General features: G+C 38.8%; 1 protein-coding gene across 50 annotated transcripts in view; it reads left to right on the forward strand.

Moving 5' to 3' along the window:
• arvcfb (ARVCF delta catenin family member b) overlaps positions 1-21215 on the forward strand; it is a 198877-nt gene that overhangs the window by 90415 nt on the left and 87247 nt on the right. For 33 of the 50 annotated variants that reach the window (XM_079870305.1, XM_079870309.1, XM_079870329.1 and 30 more), the window contains exon 1: positions 4069-4548. The exons of 4 other annotated variants lie outside the window; for them this stretch is intronic. In XM_079870305.1, the coding sequence (XP_079726431.1) occupies positions 4528-4548 (21 nt within the window). In that variant the 5' untranslated portion in view covers positions 4069-4527. Of the gene's footprint in view, positions 1-3876; positions 4549-21215 lie in introns of those variants that run through there. 13 more of the 50 variants (XM_079870334.1, XM_079870313.1, XM_079870322.1 and 10 more) reach the window with 8 other exon arrangements.

Here is a 21215-nt window from a genome sequence, read left to right on the forward strand (position 1 = left end):
TGTTGAAATGGTCTGACTGGTTCTTTAGAAAAAAACAAAAAAAATAAAAATAATAATTGGTGGCAAACAGGGCATCACAACTCATTTAATCATAAACTGTCCAAATAAAAATTACATTAGGGATACTAATATATCATCAGCAAAACATTGTGTGTAAATATTGTAAATATTCAGTATATCACCCTGCCCTAATCAATCATGGATACTATTAGTAGTCTACTAGTTGTCTATAATATGAACTATTTAACTCATCAGCCACTGAATGTGGTTGAAAGTTTCCTGATTATAAGGTAGTCTTAACCATACCAGCAGGATTGACTCTGGAGACACTTAAAGGACCAACTGCTGTTCACTCAGTGGATCCTGAACTCATGTGTTTAAAATAAGAATCTCTTGCTTTATGAGACCCCTGAGTCACTCCAGGAATGTGACCCCTTCACATTGCATGTTCATATATAACCAAACAAGTCTGTGTGCTTGACCCTCTTATTGGGAGCCTAAATTGAAAACACTTGAAATACTTGTTTGGAGGCTTCAAGACACTGACTTTTAATGGTAGTTGCCTTGAAGTGGTTTAGCATCACGGTTTAATAATGTATGTACAGTACTACAAATTTGTTGATGGGTAACAACTGTACAGTAGATATAGCTGATGATTACTTGTGCATCTCTACAAAGATGGTGGATTTAACAACCTATTCCAATATATACGTACAGATAGAAATGTTGTTTAAAAATACATTTAAACAATCAAAGCAAATAGCATTGATATTTTCATTTGACTTTCTCTTAAAGGATTCAAATTGTCGTCACCCTGTGTGGCAGTTAACACAATATAAGATCAGCTAAATTACATTGTTTTATTCTCCTGTTGTTTTCCCATTGATATATACATATTTATATTAGGTTTAATATTTCTGTCTGGTCTTTGGTGCCTTTATTGACTTTGTGTGTGAGTGGATAGACTCGTTTCTGCTCTTTATATTTATCTAGAGATTGGTATGTGCGTCTGGACTGTCAGTCGCTTACCTTATTACCAGGGCACTGGTCTATTTACACGTTGTGTCATAACAAGACTTTATGTGAGCAGAGGACTGTATAATGAGCTTCGAGTTAGTGAACATTTGGAGAGCAGCTACTGAATGAGAATGTTAGACACAGTAGGACAGCTCAGACTGAAAGCAGAACTGTAGAGTTGATATTTAATGTTTGTAAAAGATGATATTCACCACAAAATGAAATGTATGTGTAGTTAAAAGAATAGATCACCCCATACAGTAGTTTTGTCATGTTGCTCGGAACCTGTACGGCATTTTTTTTCAAGCTTCAAGATGACAAAAATACCACAAAGTATCTGTAAATAAGTGGTAAATATGATTTGGGCAGCATATTCCAAGTAAAAGACATATGACAGCTTTGTGTGAGGAACAAGCCAAATTTAAATTATTCAATGGTAATCTTAAACTTGAGAACTGAGTCAGATTCATTCAGATTCACACCTGTTTTGTGAACTAGGTCAATTGATTCATTGAAACAATCCAAATTAACACATTGATTCTTTATGGATCTGAAATCGCTGCTTGTAATAATATGAAGATACAAAATGCAGATTATTATTGACTATTTTGGTTTGGATTCATAAATCATGGAATATTGCGCATGGGTCATATTGATTATTTTGTGTTATTCCTTTTTTTGCCATTTTGGAGCTCAACTTCTATCCTCATTCACTTTCATTATATTGAAGGGCCAGGATATCTTTCAGAAATTCTTTTATGTTCCACAGAAAGAAAAAAAGAAGAAAAAAAACCCCACAAGGGTGAGTAAATAATGATTGATTTTTATATTTTTGGTGAAACTTATTTCAGTGCTATATACATTTTATGTTCTATATTTCCCTTTTAGTTCAGATTTTTTCATATATTCTCTCAGGATCTCATTTACCAGATCTGTGTTGTTGATCAGCATCTCCGTTATGGAGAAACCCAAGACTCACATTTTTGTATTTGATCATGCAAATCAAGAGAAACAACATTGTATGTTTATTTCCCAGTCTGCAGTCCCACTTTTTTCTTTTTTTTACCGTAATCAGTGCTCGTTTACAGAGGTTATGCATTTAAAATGCGATATTTGCTGAGTCGCCACCTTTGAAAACTTCTAATGATGAAATTCATTACATTCCAAATTTGAGAGTGCTGCAACCCTAAGTAAACATCATACATCCTCTGGAGCAAAAGCCGTTTCAAATATTCAGTGCTCATAAATATATTTATGAGACTAGAACAGTCGCACGTACATTGCATATCTTGCTTATTCTTTCTTGTTCGTTTCATTATGTGTAGTTTTCTCTTTTTGTCTTTCTCTCCGCAGTAGTCCACGTTAACCTTTCACGGCACCTGTTCCATCGCACTACTTCTTCAGGCCTGGATCCACTAAAAAGTTCTGATTACTTTCAGTGTATTTATTTATCAACACTTTTTCTGTTGACATGTTTATGGTTCAGTGACCACAGGGCGTTCTGCAGTCGTTTGGTGTCAGACTCCATAGTAGAAAAAGGAGCGAATTCATTCAGGCCGACTGCAAACAGATTCAGGCTGTTACTGCTAGATAAGACATGATGTTCTTCAGTGTGGGGGTGTGTTTGTGCTGACTGTTGTTCAGAGTTTGAGAAGATTTTGTTTTTAAGTAAAGACATGAGTTGCATTTTCAATACCTCAGCCTCCGAGGTGGAAAATCTTCAGCTTTGACACTTTACTGATGCGTTTCTACTTGTCCGGAATTGCTCTCAAATGTGGATTTTTTGGGTCAAATAAGTTGGTAAAGTTATGTTTGACTGTGGCGTAGGCTTGTAAATAGAAATTAGCTGTATATTTATTTTATTAAGCCTAAATTTGTGTTTGGGCAGGTGTACACATTGTGTACTACCAGTCTGCAGTGTCACATGATCCTTCAAAAATAATTCTGATATGCAAGAAAGATTTCCTATTATTATCAATGTTAAAACCAGTCGTGCTGCTTAGTATTTTTGTGGAAACTGTGATTTATTTTTATTTTTTTCAGGATTCTTTGACGAATAGAAAGTTAGAAATATGCTGAAATAGAAATATTTTGTAACAATGTAAAAGTCTCTACTGTCACGTATTTTCAATTCAATGTATTCTTGCTAAATAATTAAATAAGTTTAAAAATAATCTTAATTAATAAATCTTACTGACTCCAAACACTTGAATAGTATGAAATTAATAAATTACAAATGCACCATTTAATTGTAACCCCAGTGTAGGTTAGTGAAGCATGCATAATGTTAATTCGAAACTTTTTTTTTAACTCCACGAGTGCACCAATGTACAACAAATAAAAAAAAGTTGTCCCACATCCGTCCCACAACCTAAAATGAGTTTGACACCCTGGGTGTAAATTGCCCATCCCTGAACTCTCCCTCCTTCCGGCTTTGTGTTAAAGCCATTCATAGATTTGGATTAAAATTCTTTCTCACTATCAGTCACTGAATGCTGTCTGAAATCATTCTGCAACCTCTTTCCTTTCCCTTCTCATATTTAGCAGGCTGGAAGGACAAAAGGACAAAAGCAGAGAGAGAAAAGAACAGGCCGAGTGAGAGCGTAAGGGTAAAAAAAGAGGAACATAAAGTTTTGTGAAGCTTTGCCCCCTCTCAGGGCTCATGCTCTTTTGGCATGATGGCTGGGTGGAGTCTTTCTCTCTCTCTCTCTCTCTCTCTCTCTCTCTCTCTCTCTCTCTCTCTCTCTCTCTCTCTCTCTCTCTCTCTCTCTCTCTCTTCTCTTTCCACTCCAGCTGCGTCTGTCTGTCAGCCCCCTCCCCCTCCAATCCGTCTCACCCTTGTCTGCATAGATGCTCGGTGAGGAGAGGGAGAGAACAAGAGTACAAAACTCTACACTGTGAACAGGGCAACTGCCTTCTGGGAAGATTCTATTCACTCAAACACGTACACGCCCCCCCCTTACCCTGTCCTCTACGCCCGTCCACCCCCCTCTCTCTTAGTCTACCCAGAGGGTTTTGTTCCTGCACCGGGTAACTTTTTTTCCCTTCCACTTCTCTGTGTGTGAGCTGTTTTGTTTTGGTTCTCTTCAGCCGGATTCCTGAATTTATTGAAGGATTCATTGGACTGTCTAAAGCATCTCTCCTCATTTTGAAATCATTATTCGCCCCAACGTTTGCAGCATCCTCGCTCGCTGACGGTGGAGGCGGGTTTCTTCTGTCCCTGAGAGGATTACGAGCATGTGTTAGAAAGAGCGTGTGTGTGAGAAGGAGAGAGAGAGAGAGAGAGAGGCACACGCAAGAAGACGTGAGAGACGGAGTATATTCGTGCATGTGACCGTGGGGAAAGGATGGCTCTGTGGCTGTGAGCTGTCTCGGCTCTCACAGGACATACTCGCATAATAAGGAACGAAAGACTGTCTGACTGACTGACTTACAGACAAACTCCACTCACAAGAGAATATTGTTCTCGTTGCGTTTCTCCCAGAGGCTTAACCAAACAGGATTTCCGTGATGCCGGCTGAAGTGAAGCAGGTCAGTTTGAGGATTCACTAGCTCTCATTGACTCCTTGCGTGTGTTTGTTTTTTAGATTTCTTATGTACATTATCTCCCATTTTCCTGCTATTTAATGGTCAGGTTTTTGTTGTTCTGGATGTGAAGGTCTTTTCTCAAAGAAAATCTTTTCTGATCTCACGCTTTGCTATAGAGTATCAACACGTCGTATCTTGAATACTGTTGTGGTCAGTCACATGCAACGAAATGTCAACATTCATTATGTCTAGTATTCACTACAAATCTTTCCAGAGGTTACTCTTTATTCAGATTAGGTTTAAGCAAAGAAGTATGTCTCAGTAATATTTCTGTAATGTTAAGCAGCATGAGGATGATTCCAACAATTAAGATGAGGTAAACAGGAGGATTCCTTCAGGATCTGACAGAGAGAAAATAGTCAGATGGATGTTGAACACAACAAATATGTGCTTAAAGTTTATAAAAAGAAGCTGGGATAGAAGATTTAGTGCTTTGCTTCCTCTGCTCCCCCCTTCCTCCCCAGCACTGGACTCATCAGAGGTCACCAACTATTTGTTTTCTTTGTTTTGGAGCTACCACATTGCCTGGCAAAGCTGTGAGGAGATTAAAGGAATGTGCTTTTTATCAGCATGCAGGGATTTTCTAAAGCTGTGTTCCCAAAAGAGTGCTGTGTCATTCCTAACCGTAAAAATGTGTCAGGTTGGACAGTTAGGACATGTAAATAACAAAGGGGGACAGGCTTTGAAAGAAACAAGCAGTCTTTGTGCTCAGTTGTGTTCTGAGCTAATACTTTTTTTAAAGACATTCTTGCGACCATCCATTTGGCACCGTTAATCTGTTCGCGGCTGTCTCATGGATGATTGCTGTGAGATAACTGGCACAGGAGAAGCAGCTGTATTTTTCGACATGCTAAGCAAAACAAATTCTGAAGGTGTCGAATTTGTCGTGTCTTCGTCCGTGAACCCCTACCTCCACGGGACGGACATTCCTGTCATTCTTTGGGGTGCGCCGCACGCTGTATCTAACCTTTTCTAACATCACAGCATTCCTTAAGACTAGCACCTGCTTCGGTAAGGTCAGACGTGTCACACGAGGGCATGGAGATCAAGGGGCTCTGCTTTCTGCTGGAGTATCTGACATGGTTGATGCTGTTGTCTGTCATCTTGGTTGCTGGATGAAGCCTGTAAGTGTGAGGACATAAGTTCACTAAACAGTTGCACCACCTTTTTTTTGCGTTCAGTGTTTCAGCACAAAAGCTCATCTTATTTAGAAACCATTCACAACCACAGATTGACCTCTTGGCTCAACACATACTTCAGAGTTGCAGGAATGTCGAAGTATATGATATATATTTAAAAATTTTAATGAGTCATAATCACATTGTTTGTGATTTCTGATATGTTAGAGGCCCTAGTGTGTGCAATTTTATCGTTTGTGTCTGAAGAAATGTTGCATGCTCAAAGTCTACTGTGACCACTAACTTCAGGCTTTTTCTACGCTTTTGGTGAAATATGATTTTTTTGTTTTAATCAAATTTTTTTCCTACCTTTTAAGTTATATGTGAACAGATTTTTTTTTTTTTCAGGACTGTAATTGCTTTTCCTTTGATTGCCATAGTAACCATACAAACTTCTGTTTATTAGCCATGTGTGAGATTTCAGCAATGGATGTTTCACCATTGATTGGTTTTCATTAGGGCATTATTTAAATCTAAACACATATATCGCAATGGGAAAAATTTAATATGTTGTGTAATGTCACATTTTTTCCTTTTTGTCCATACAATTAATATCAGTGGGGTTCAGTGGTGTTTTGAACCCTATAGGCTTTCGTTATTCAAAATATTTTCTAATTTCTTTTAGAGAAGTTGTTTTCACTACAAGTGATTTGTGACCAAATCATATTTTTTTATACTGTATACTGAATTTTTTTTTGGGTGCATTTACTGCTTTACAGTCCCTCTAGGCCAGCAGCTCATAGTTTATGGAGGCCCTTCATCTTTGATGCTCTGCAATACATCTTGAGTGTGAAACCAGACATCATTGAAATGCATTCATGTTCACACGTCATTGATCATTGAATCGGACAAGACCATTAGCATCTCTCTCAAAAAAATCACCAAAGAGTTTCGATATTTTTCCTATTTAAAACTTGACTCTTCTGTAGTTACATCGTGTACTAAGACCGACGGAAAATGAAAAGTTGCGATTTTCTAGGCTGATATGGCTAGGAACTATACTCTCATTCCTGTGTAATAATCAAGAAACTTTGCTGCCGTACCATGAGTCCAGCAGGCGTAATGATATGACGCAGCGCCTGAAAATAGTCCCCAGCTCGGTAACTTCCAACGTGACCGGGACTAAGTTTGTCCAACCTATTAGACCTATTTCAGGCGCTGCATCATATCATTACGCCTGCTGGACTCATTATGCAGGAATGAGAGTATAGTTCCTAGCCATATCAGCCTAGAAAATCGCAACACGATGTAACTACAGAAGAGTCAAGTTTTAAATAGGAAAAATATTGGAACTCTTTGGTCATTTTTTGGTGGTACCGCCAGACTCGGAGATCGGCTGAATGGATTCGAAAACAGTAAAACTCAACTTTTTAACTCTGGGGGAGTTGTAAAATGAGCCTATTTCCAAAAAAAGTGGAGTATCCCTTTAAAGACATGAGACCATAAGGAACTGCCTGCAATGTCTTTCCCTAACCAACATGCATTGCGGCCATGTTACAGTGACTCCCAATCCAGCGGAGCTTACCATCCTCAACCCTCAATTACTGTGGGGTGAATCAGCCTACCCGAGTCTGAGTTAAATATAACGCCTGATACTTCAGCGGAGGGAGGCAGTGCCATTACTGCAAAAGAGATTTAGCCTAATCAAAACTGAACCAGCCATCTCTACACAGAAAAATCATTTCTGTTTCAGAAAACCATTTACATTTCATTTAGGCTGAGTCTATTGACTTCGACCGCAATTGTACAGTTTGCTTATCCCTGGTGAGTTCTTATTTTAAGTTTTGCTGGTGCTTTCAGAAGTTATTTGACTTTTTTTTTTTTTGTGGTGGGGAGGGATGGGTTTTCAGACTTCAGTGAACTGTTTTAACCTCCATTAGCTCTGTGGTTCTTTCTATTCCTCTTCATTCACCTTTCTGTCAGGCCTCTCTTTTGTGAAGCCTTGGCCATTCACTGTACCATGGCATGAATCCGTATTTGAAGACATATAGAGCAGAAGAAGCTGATTGTGACTGTGAGTGGTGCGGTAAATGTCATTGACCCAAAAGAGCTCGGGGTAATTGTGCTGGTGCTCATTTAGACTGTCAGGTTGGTGGAGCAGGAGAACATGGTGAAGAGGCTCCTTACTGGAACTGTGCTGCCCAAATCAGGCCATTTCAGAATCTCTGGCATGACAGAACAATGATTTGCTCCACCTCTCGAGACGGAGTGGGTGCCAGGGTTTTGGATGAGGTGATGGCTTTAAGATAACAGCCGGGTCCTAAACACTCATCTCAGCTAAGTATCTGATGCCCTTCTGATGCCAAACGGGCGGTTGATTTTGGATTAGCAGCCTAAGCCGCACTTGTGTTGGTTCATGGGTACCTGTGTAATGCTGGACGTGCCGTGAAAGCTTGGCGTGCTATCAGGACGTCCATCACATTGCGCTGTTCAGTAACCCATTTGGCATGCTGACTGCGTGCCCGATATAGACCTGCCTTACTTGCCTGTGTTTTCTCATGCAATGCAGAGCAGCACCAGCTGACCCTCCCATAACACCCCTGTCAAACTGCCTCTGCTTCTTGGCTGCCCCACTCAGCCTTTTTCAGTCAGACACCTTCTCAGATGGATGCCTGTCCTCACACTCAGTAAGCTGTTTCCAAAAGTGCTAACGGAGAAGATTGTGTGTTAATGAAATGAATATTTGTTAGCATGAAGTGTTTAGCCTCTATACCCCTTAATGGGCCTATAATATTATTATATATTCATTCTTTGCTTCAAAAAGTATTGTGGAATTGCATATTCATTGTTAGGCCAAAGTAAGATTTATCCAGTAAATTATATTTTATAAGAACAGTATCTTTTTATCTATTTTTGTACAGGCATTTATTTAATGTATATGTATTACTAGATATATACAGACCTAGTAGTACCTTTTTTTAAATATATTATAAACGCTCCACTTATTTATTTTTTATTTTTGTTTTGTATTGGGAGACGCTCAGGAACCGGAGACAGTGTTTGTGCATGTGTGTCCTGGAGGATAACAGGTGACGACACAGGATTAGCGGGAATAGCCCTAGACTGCTCGCAGATTGCTTGGGTTCTCCTATATCCAGCTCTGCCGTATCTCTTCCTCTCTCAGCACTGAGTGAACGACTGATAAAGAAATGATCAGGATTGTTTGTGTGCATGTAACAAAGAGAACAAGACTGGGATGTGTGGGTAAGGTCAAAGAGTGGGTATATGGGTAAAAATGCATGTGCAAAGCAGTATTTGTGTATGTTTTTCCTTTTTTTATATTAACGGCTGCAATTGGCTGGTGGCCAACCAGTGAGGCCATAGGAAAGAGGGAAAGGTGCATATGTGACACTTTTGTAGGGTCTGCCATGGCAACAGGACTGGATGAAGAGCCCTCTGCCCCTGGATTTCATGATTAATGACATTGGCCTGCTGGATGTTGGCGGACAGCATTGTACCACTGTGTGTTTGCTTTTGTTTCATTAGTTCACTGAGAGACTGGCAGTTTTTTCGGCCCTTCAACTGAAATTCGCACACACATAATACAGTTCAGCCCGGCTTGGATGGTCATGGCGGCTCGGGAAAGAGGGGATGAAGAATTATCCACTGGGGAAAGTAATAGTGATGTTGACGATGGAATAGATTTTTGTGTTTTCAGCTGTGTAGAAATATATTTTTACAGCACGAATGCTATTCAAAAAAGATATGCTGTATGTAAACAGCTTACTGAATGTGCTTTACTGAGAAATCCTCTCACACACTGAAGCTGTCGTAACTGCCTCGGATTGATAGACTAACTGTGCTCTGCGTCCTTTAGGGGACATTATCCTGCTGTTGGCCGCAAGGATCGATTAAGACCTTCGCTGCAAGTTCAATGCTCCCCTTACTTTTCCATTTACTTCCTTTAGTTCACACTTGTCCTTCTTAAAGTCTTCAGGCTACTTTGATGGTTATGTATAGACTGTTTTGCACCCCTCTGATAAGGTAAGAGGCCCTGAGGGAGAGGTCATGTCCCTTAAACTCCGCCTCTGTCCTCCTTCCTTATAGCATCTGCAGTATTGTGCTGTACTAAAACAGACCATGTGTCCTTTGGATGAGAGGCGATTTGTGTCACTTTCTGGTCTGTTTCATTTGCAGCTTTCTTTAGGAGGTTTATGAAATAACTCTCTATAATGGAAAGGTTGGGTTCGGGGTTTGAGTATTGATCTAAAACACTTAGTAAAGATCTTTTATAATGTATTGTTCCAGGACCAGCTTCAGCCCTTTTCAGTTCTGTTCTTTTTTATGAGAAATGAGACCGCGAAAATGGTCTCCGCTCGGTGAAAAAGTGGCTTGCTGGTTCTCCATCACGCCATCTGTCTGCGATGGTCCTGAGGGATTAATGATGTCTTCTGACAGCTCTTTAGCGTGTGCTAGTCTCCACATGCAGACATGCCAGATTAGCGCTAACAGTTTGGGGAGGGGTGGCGATTTCCTGGATGTTTTTCTGTTTGTTCTGGAGTCTCATGCTCTACAACATCTTATCAAGATTAAATCAGATGAATTCAGAAAGTTTCCTGTTCATTTACATTCTCGTTAGCAAAAACACAAAAACAGCTCATTTAGAAAAAGAAAAATACTCATAAATTTGGTTAATTTTTTTATTTATGCATATTCATTTTAGCAGTTAAATTATTTTAGTTTGGTTCCATTTATTTTATTTTATTTTATTTTATTTTATATTATATTATATTATATTAATTTTATATATATTTTAGGTATATTTTAGGGTTGTGCAAGTTAATTAGTTAATAATGCAGTAATCTGACAGATTTACCAAATGTTGTGTATATATATATATATATATATATATATATATATATGTGTGTGTGTGTATGTATGTGTGTGTGTATGTGAAATCTGAATATAATATCTGAATGTTGTTGTTAATGTTAGGGAAAACTTAGGGAAAGTAATCATCATCATAGTGATTTAAACTGCTCTACTCGATTCACTCTAGAGAGTTTCAGGGTTTTTCTACAATTCACAGAAACAATAGAGCACACAGGTTTAATAATAGTGTTGTCCAGATCGGCAGGGGGAAGCTGTCATATGCTGTTAGCTGCATTTGCTCAGTATTGTTACTCATGTCATCTATTTCTGCTGTAGATGTATGAACCGTTTGTTCTCACTAGGGTTCAGAAGGAACAATAGAGCAAGGCACAGCGTTGACACAAAGTTGTTTAATGAACCTCGACTAGATATGCACCACTGAATGATGTTGCCGGGCTAACAGCCGTTTTCTTATTTGTTCGTTCAGCAGGCTTTTTTATTAGCCTTTTCATTACCATTGCTCATTCTTAGTCTAAATATTAAACTTAAAGGCAGGGTTGATGATTTGTTCCAGGAACATTTTGTGTTATGCTGGTTGAAAGTCTATTCACATCCTGATAGCAATCACTAAGTTAAGTGGTCTAAATGTATTTATATGTATATATATCGTCTATGGAAGGTGTAGGACCATAAAATGTTCGTCCAAACCATTTCCATACCTCCGTGCACCCTGCTTGCGCAGACGTCATCAGCACATTTCATGCTACGTTAGTTACCAAGCACGCCACCGTTTACAGTTCTTCCTGAACCAAAACAATGAGCTTGTGCGGCGTTCAAGACATAACTACCATAATTTGGAAGAGTTGGAAACCCATGATGTTATACTCGGTTTGTGACTCGAATGTATTTGTTTCAATGGCAAAGCTATCAACGGCAAAATGAATCTGCAGCAGTCAGGTGGTACAGGTCAGTGCTCTTTGAGTTGTTTATGTTCATTATCATTGTAATGTTATGTGCTTTGAGACATGAGGGAGTTTAACGCCGTCTCTCGTGACGCTTTGCTCGTACGCGTGCATATTTTTTGGAGGAGGCTTGGCTTTCGAGAGCGCTCTGAATGGAGGGTGGGATCTTATGCTTTCAAAGCTAGCTCGCTATTGCTAGTCTCTCTGAAAATTGCCTACCATACCTTTAAACTCGGGTTGTGCTGTGGATGTGATATCTCAAAACTGGGTGGCTTGTTGAGATGTGTGCTATTATTTAGCTTAGCAGATGATAAAATATGCAAAAAATTAGACAGCCATATAAAGACTTGAGGTCAGTAATTGACCACCCAGAAGGCTCTAGTGACCACCTAGCAACGCCTATTAACTGCCCAGAACTCCCTAGCATTATGGGGGTTACTTTAGCATAGGCAAGCATCATAAATCTACTACTATTTCATTCTTTTCTTTTCTCTCATCCCTTCTGCATTTGTTTTCTTGAGTTTAATGGGCTCCTGAGTACAACATCATGTTTTGCTCTTGTTTATATGAAAAAATGAGGAACAGAAACTTTAATCTCTGCTTCTAGCCATGGATGAAGTTTCACACTTTGATATGAAACTGAGGAAAAATCTTGAGATGAAAGAAAATCAGTGCCATGTATAACAAGCATTCTCTCACCAGGCCCGAAAGACCCTTCCACCTCACCATATGAGGTTCGAATTTCTCCGCTTGATTGTTTAGGACCTTCAAATGACATTAAAGCCCCTTTGATCGCAGAGAGGTATGTTTTGTTTCTCTCTCAGCCTATTGTTTGTGGTAACCCACAGCAAGGCAAGCCAATCCAATCCACTCACTTGGCTGTCCAAAATTAAAGGTTGAGAATGTGCTTTGTGTGTGCTCGTCTAGAGTTTATGGGGTTGGAGAAGGGCTTGAGTAAGGATTTAGTGAGGATTTGTCAAGCACAGAGTTCAAGAGGCAAACAGCAATATTTTTCTTCAAAATGCAGCGTGCGCAAGTTCAAGGCCATGCTGAAGTTCTCAGAGTTTATAAAAAGTACAGTTCACGGACCTTCGGTTTCTCTCAATCACGCTGTAGCACAGAAAGATTTGATCCCGTAAGAACACTCTCTGCTTTGAAAGAGAGAGAGACCTAGGTGAGCCATATTGGTTTGCATTACTTGTCTTAAAGAGTATAATCCATTCTTCTTCTACACCTCCACCTCCTGCCTCAACACATATTAAACCCACTGTTCCGTAAGAGGCTGTTTGGATCTAATTGAGGCCATAAACTCTGGTAACGGTGGTGCAGAGAGACAGCGTGAATGACCTCTTGTGCATGTCGTGCCCTGCATCAGTCTCTCTTGGCTTGGTGCTGTGAGTCGCAAGAGGTGCTCTTCTATGTTCTTACTTCAGTCATGTTCTTATATATATATTTCTATATTTCGAATATGTTTTACAAATTTTATTTATTCCTGTGATGGCGAAGCTGAATTTTCAGCATCATTACTCAAGTCTTCAGTGTCACATGATTCTTCATAATTCATTCTAATACTGATTTGGTGCCTAAGAAACATTTATTAGTATTATCAATGTTGAAAACAGTTGTGCTGCTTATTATTTTTGTGGAAATCATGATAATTAGTTTCAGGATTCTTTGATGAACACTCTCAGAAAAAAAGGTACAAAAGCTGTCGCTGTGGCGGTACCTTTTCAAAAGGTACACCTTTGTATCTAAAAAGTGCATTTTAGTCCCTCAAAGGTACATATTGGTACCAAAAGTGTACATATTAGTACCTAAATGGTACATATTAGAACCCTTTTGAAGGGTACTGTCCCAGTGACAGCTTTTGTACCTTTTTTTTCTGAGAGTGAATAGAAAGATCAAAAGAACATTGTTTATTTGAAATGTAAAACTTTTGTAATATTAAATAGGCCTATGTTGTATCGAGTGTATTGTGTTTCAAAGCTTTAATCAAAGTAGGAAATGGAACATCCCTTGAATACTGTCTGTTTTTTCACCATACTTGCTTTGGTCTGCTCAGTCCACTCCTGTGACAAAAGAGCACACTGTTCAGGTATATATATTGATTCAAAAAGTAGAAATCCATTTTGAAGTATCTCTTGCTTGGAGATACGTATTAACATATATTATTCATGTGTAATCATCACCTATACATAAAGGACATATCATTTCTTTGATTAGGCTAAAGAGAGATGAACCTCTTTGGAGCAGCCAGAATAAATGTAAAGCTAATGAGAATGAATAATGGATGCAGTTGAAGAGGGCAGAGTAATGTGCGTACTGCGTACACCTCTACTGAGGTACAGACAGTCCCAGCAGGCTTACGTTTTCCCACTGGAGGTCTGTGCTAAATGATTACAGCAGTCAGAAAGTGTCTTCTGATTGGTGCTTTGTTGTTCTTGGGTGCTTGGGAGATTTGCATTGCATTCTAATCTGAAAGTAATAGCTATGTTATGGTATAATTATTCTGACCCACCTGGTGGAACTTTGTCGAACAAATGCGTTAACCTGTAATGATCATGCCACTATATTTCTGTTCATTTAGTTTGCATGATAATTGTACTCACAAGATCTATCAGTGTTCTAAATCACACACTTGATTATCATTTTTAATTAGATGCTTTTGTTGGATAGGTAAAATACAATGAGGATTTATGGTCACAAGAAAAATATTTGACATTCCTTTTGGCATGTTGGTTACTATTTTTGCAATGGTGCTTGTCACCATTTACGTTCCTTCTTTTACATTGTGTCCGTTGTGTGTATTGTGGTTAACAACCTGGACTGGTTGTAGGTCTGACCTCTTCAGAGTCAATCCGTGACCTTTCACCATGAGCAAAGCACAAAGCTCAAGTTTCTCCAGTGGGGCTGGCCCTGTAAGAAGTGTGCTGCGGTGTTCTGACATTTTCTTGATGTACTTCCTACATTTTTATAAGTGAATGTTTCAACAATTTTGCAACACATTGCATGTTCACAGTTGTCTGATGTCAGTTAATGGTCACATAAAAAAAAAGTAATATTTTTTATTTGTTTTATATTTGTATAAATATTGTTATATGCTATATTTTAATTGTTACAAAACCCCCTGCAGTTTTCTCACGAACCGTATTTGGGATACCCTGTTTTAATAAATCAAACAAAAAGACAGAAATCGTAAGCTATCAGTTTGAATCAGTCTGGCAAATTCTTTGCTGAATGAACTGTATCATTATAGAACCGTTTTGTGTATTTAAGGTTGGTGAAGCTTCTTTACTGACTGGGTGTTCATTGTTCATACTGCAGAGTTACAGACACATTTATTTTTAATTTCAATGAAAATATTTTTTAATATTACTTTAAATGTTACCAAAACAGTTCTGTTCATTTTTTCCATCTTATTATTCAGAAGAGTTATTAATATAAAACACTCTGCAGATGTGTAGTGTTATGCCATGCTATACCAGCATATCGATGCCTGTGTGTGTGTGTGTGTGTGTGGGATGAAGTCGACCCACAACAGTATTGCCTCTTGCCTGTGTTCAGTTGTTCTCATTGTTTAGGATAACATGCAATCTCCCCTAAGGTAATCTAACCTGCAATCTAAGGTTCTAGCGTAAGACTATTTTTAGCATCTGGTATTGTAAGCATATTGAAGCTGGCATATTCATATTCAGTTTTCAGAGAACTTTATCTGCCCTGTTTTTTAGTTTCTCGTCATGTTTCATTGATATGAAGTGTACAGAAGCCGGCAGATACATGAATGATATGGCTTCTAAAAGTGTGAGGGGTTTATACTGTATCTCCTCTAAACGATTGATTATTCAGTGATTAACACATATGACACTTTTTTTTTCTTGGTAAATGCAAATGCCCTTAGCTTTTGAAGCAGATATGAAACACTTTTCCACCTGAGTTGCTTTTTATTATTGCACGTTAATGATTTGGAAAATACAGTTTTACTAACAGGATGTCGAATGTCAGACTGTGTAATGCTAAGAGATGTAGAATGAGGTTTGAATTGATTTTCCTTTGTGAGCTGTGTTATACTATATGCTGTAGTATGGAAGAGCCCGTGGTGGAGTCATGAATGAAGAATCCAGTTTCTGAAGTAGATGAGAGCTATTTATAGTGAAATCCTGTGGGGTGTTTTCCACTGTGTGCGTTGTGCAAGACATTTGAGACGATTAAAATTCACCCATCTGAAAAACAGATAATGGCTGCTCACTATTCTCTTCTCCACTTGTCTGTCAGAGCTTATGGCTAAGATAAGGAGTTACATTTGATTTCAGCATCCCTACCAAACTTGGAGTGTTGAAATGATCCAGACAGGTTCACTGATGCAAGGCTTTTCCAGCAGCATCTCTCAAACTGATCACACGGGTTAGACAGTTCTCCAGCAAAAGGAAAGATCCCTTTCATGCTTTCTGAGCCTTGAAGGTGGATCCAGACTCCATAACTCCTTTAGATTTTCATCAATGGTTTGATGAATAGACTTTATGAGTTTTTATTCCTTGAAAAGGGGAGTTAGGTAGGGCAATTTGAAGGGTTTAGCCTAAAAAAATAGGCAGTAGTCTTTAGTTTACTTTACAACACTGCAAATTGCAATTGGTATAGTTGATGTGAGGTTATATTAAGAGGGAGATTGTTATACTTGGAGAGATTGAGGGAGAAGTATAACAAATACATGGGTTTAAGGATTGCAGAAATTTGTATTTGTGTTAAGATTTTAAGTTGTAATTGATTGTGATTATTATAATAAATTGCAATCCATTATTTTTATTATTTTATTTTATTTTATTTTATTTATTTTATTTAATGCATTTATTTATTTTTTTATCCACTTTTTTTTTTATTATTATTTAAATTTGCCATTAGATTTAAAGGAGAACTTGGCAACTTTTTTAACTTAATAAAACTGTCTAGAATTCATTTGGATGGTTAAACAACCTGTTCTGGTGATATTGGTGACTTTCCCCGCTCCCCCCAGCGTTCCCAGGCGGAAAACCAACCTTGCAACTTGGGGACTACCGTCCCGGCAAGATAGAAATTGGAAGTCTCGTGAGAAACGAGAACGAGAACAAGCGCGAAACACGAATTGCTTTACGGCAATTCGACATAAACACACACGCATGTATGATGTATTACCAGATTACCCACCTCGGTAGACATAGCTCCACACGATACAGTTGGCTTGCTCCGATCAAAACAAACGCACATGAGCAGCGGTAGAGAGGGGGAGGAGGCCGCCGCAAGTGAGTTTTTTACGACCGTGTTGTGAAATATACGCCCCCCCCCCCCCCCCCCCCCCCACAGCTGTAGGGGGAGCTCGTGGGGAAAACATGCGAAACAAAAGGAAAAATCAGCGAAGAAGTGACTAGAGTTCGCTAGAGTTGCCGAGTTCTCCTTTAACTTGATCTTTGTAGAGGTGTTTGTTGATGCTTTGCAATAGTTTGGATCTAAGGAATTGGATAATGAAGATAAAGAAAGATTAAGGAAGTAAGAGAGACCTGAGTCATTTTAATGTAGGACCTGACAGAGGAACTAATGATATTTCTGTACAGGAATGTGTCAGAATAGATCTTCGGGCACATGAAAGCTTGGCCTTTAAAAAACATGTTTACTTCACAACCCAGCAAAACAATGATGTGCTACTTACTATAGTTAGTTAGTATGAGGTTGTATTAAGAGGAGGGAATATTCTTCTTATAATTTTTATTAATATTATTTTTCTTTAAAGAACCTTGTTTAGAGGCCTGAGTCATTTTAATATTTGAACTTACAGAGGAACTAATGATTTTCCTGTACCAGAATGCTTCAGAATAGATCTTAGTTCCTATGTGTTCCCCAGTGTTATTTTAATGCACTATGAAAAGGCCTTCTTTATGCAAACTAATCATTCCTAGAGCACAAGGTAACTACCTATTTCCTAGTTTAATCCATGTCTGTGCCATTGATGTATGTTTAACTGAAAATAGACCGTTTTTCCTTTATCTCATAGAGACAGGTACTCCAGTCTCTTGGCATGGCATGTTAAGCCCTTTCAGACCGAATAGAGGCAGGCACCTTGTAGCCATATGGAGCAGGAATGCCACTGAAGAGCCTCTTAATCTTCTCAACATGGATTGAATTTGAGGGTCTTGTTTTCAGGCACAAAATAGGAGTCCAGTGTGGCTTTCTGCATAGCTGTTGATGCTGCGCTTTTGGCTTCCACTGCACATCGGGCTTCTTCAGTAAATGAAGGCAGGGCGAAAGGAAGAGAGTGGGAAAATCGGTTCTGGCTGTCCTCAACCAATAAGATGAGCGAGTATAGATATTCCTCCCTTGCTTTTGAGTGGGATTAAGACCAGCTACTGTATTGAGTTGCCTTTACAGAAGTGATTTGAGCGCTGCCAGTAGTTCAAAGCCGCCTTTATCCTTGGCTACACAGACCTTTTCCAGGCCTAATAGCATTTTCATAGCTTGTTTTTAGCATTTGCCAACATTATTCATGTTGTGACAGCTCATTCAGCGCCTAATGCTTTGCTGTCAATGCAGTTAAATTCCAAGGTTGCTGTTGTTCTGTGTTCACGTTCTCCAGTGCAATTCTATGATTATTATTTAACAGCCTTTTATCATCACACTTTTAGTTATTTTCAAACACTATTGCTTTAGTATCTTTTATTGCATGCGGTTGGTCATCTTCCCATTTAAGCCCTGTTAGCGAGAAGGCTGTCTGAGAGAACCTTGACAGAATATTGGATTTATTCAATATGATGCCAATATGAACTCTTTCAGTTTTGATTGCATGTGTAGTTCTAGTTTCATCTTACAAAGCTCACCGATATTGTTTTTTGTTCTGCTAGAACAAACTTTGGCAAATCTCATTGGCACATCTTGTATGCCTGTCGATTTCAGATGGCCAAGGGTTATGAAAGTTCCATGATCCATCTATATCATAACAAAGCACTGTTTTCTTTTGTCTATATAATTTCAGACCGTGATCTAAGTGAATCCGAAATTTTATGCCATTGGATTTTGGCTGTGCTGCTTGTCCATGACCATCCCACTGAGTCGCCTGAAGCTTTTGGGAACATTCCAAGAATTAAGACTCCTTCAGTAAACATTTACACCCCCGTCACTCTTAAATACAGCTGCTGTGGTTGGAAAAACATTTTTCAAGTGTATCTCAGTCTCATTTTAGAGCCATGAAGATTGATATACTTCAAACTCTGGCTTGGGCTATTTCCTCAGTGTCCCAGCCAACAATATGCTGTTTATGAAATGTTCATCATGTTGGAAGAGTTCAGGTAAGCTGCAGATGTACTGAGAATTTAGTAGATTCTCAGACTGATAAACGTATGAGTGTCTGAGGGGCTACAAAAACAAAGCCAGTTTTGTGTGCTCTATCCGATCTCATCTAGCTATATTAGCTGATGTATGCTTGCCAAACAGCTAACTGCACGCAATCCACATACCTAATAATTTAAAGATTTTTACTCAAGGACACAGTGTGGTACTTTGTCAATTAATTCAATAAAAAAACAACGATTTTAAGTTATTATATATATTTAAAATATTTTTCCTAAGTTTAACATGCAAAGACATCTTTTTTTTTTGTCAAATGAACATACAGAGTAAGTCATTCATAAATCTCAAATTCATAAATTGAATAAATAAATAAACTTGCATATAGATAGAGCAGAGGCGGACAGAGTACACAGCTTCATTACTTGAGTAAAAGTACAGATACCCCTTGCTAAATTTTACTCAAGTACAAGTAAAAGTACTACAGTCAGATGTCTACTTAAGTAAAAGTACTAAAGTACTTGTTTTTAAAAGTACTTGAGTATCAAGAGTACAAGAGTACATTTTCTAAATATTGCATTACTACTGCCACAGTGCTTACATTGGTAAACACAGCAAACACGAAGCGAAAACTATCATTAACTTGTTCAGAAAATTGAAATAGTCTGGCGAGGTGGGGCTACGGCTTGGCACATTCCCGGGATGCGATATTTTTTTTAGGATGGTAGGGGAAGACTCATGAATATTCATTAGGGAAGTCATCCCTAATTGGTCTGATGACCTACCCCTAACCCCACCCCTAAACCTACCCATCCATAACCCCCCTCCCCTAAACCTACCCGTCACTGGGGTTAAGACCAATCAGGGATGACTTCCCTAATGAATATTCATGAGTCTTCCCCTACCATCCTGGGAAAAAAATATCGCTCCGGGATGGACCTGCTGCGTCTTCATCCATGGTTTCGTCTCTTATCTAAATTTGACCATGGAGTTGACTTGATTGAGGTGATTGCTGATAGGCTGTCCCAATCAGTGGCGCCTGCACAATCCAATCACATTTGAGAGGGTTTCCGAGATGTTTCTTTTTCCTTTTATTTTTTATTTTTTAGAAGATGTAACGGGTACTCACAGTTATGGATAGAAATGTAGTGGAGTAAAGAGTACAATATTTGCCTCTCAAATGTACTTGAGTAAAGTCATGAGTACTCCCCAAAAATGATACTCGAGTAAAGTACAGATCCCTCAAAATTGTACTTAAGTACTGTACTCAAGTAAATGTACTCCGTTACTGTCCGGCTCTGAGATAGAGATACATTTTTTTAAATATAGATGTATAAAGAGTGTTTAATTAATTAGAAAAAGTTAAGACGTAATTGATTCTGTCTGTTTCACACTGATCTTTCACACTAGGGTTGTCACGATATCAGATTTTTCACTACATGATTATTGTGGCCAAAAGAATTCACGATAACGATGTATTAATATAAATTGTGAAAATTAACACTGCGTCTAAGGTGTACTGAGGGACAGATGTTTGAAGAACAGACTGTGCCACTCGGGATGTAACATCAACATAATCATGTCAGTGTCAGTGCAATGAGAGGGGACAGACAGGACGCACTCCACATGTTGCTGTCTGTCTCAAAGCAGGTGGACCTTTATGAGAAATCAAATTAGTTTCGTGGAGTTCACCACCCACAATCCCCACACATATGGTGCACATATAAACACTGTCAGAGAAGACGGCTGTTACGTCTCGTGTGACTTAACTACCCGACATGGCCCCATGTCAAGTGTTAGACATGATGTGGCTCTTCTCTATTACCTCTTCGTCCTGTCACGTCTGTGCTGACATATAGACTTTATGTTTGTGAGTTCACATTCAGACTCCTGAAGGGAATAAGAGTGTGAGAAAAACAATACAACAGGAAATGCGCTTGTATGGTGAAAGAGGAACTCTTTGCACTTCTCGCTGTTGAAGTTCTTTGATTGAGGCTGAATTACTGTAAGACATGGTAAGAAACGCTGAGCGAGATTGTTTTGCAGTGCTGTGCATCTCAAAACTTTATAAGAACCTTCTCTACTTTGACCTCTCTAGTCCCTCGTTTATATAATCCTTTCTCTATTCTGTTTAGTGTATGATGCTGTATGTGTCCCGAACAGACAAAAGTTTTAGAGAAGGTCAAAATTGTGTTGGCCGTACATTTCAAAGAAAATTAGAGAGGGCCTCAGACCTGATTTGCACATAGATTGGATTTGCGCCTTTAATTTGGACTCCAGCCCATTCAGGTTATTAAAGCAATAGTTCAGTCAAAAATGTGAGGGAAAAATCTCATCATTTACTCATCCTCAT

Source organism: Squalius cephalus (genome assembly GCF_949319135.1).
Source record: "Squalius cephalus genome assembly, chromosome: 5".
Taxonomy (NCBI): domain Eukaryota; kingdom Metazoa; phylum Chordata; class Actinopteri; order Cypriniformes; family Leuciscidae; genus Squalius; species Squalius cephalus.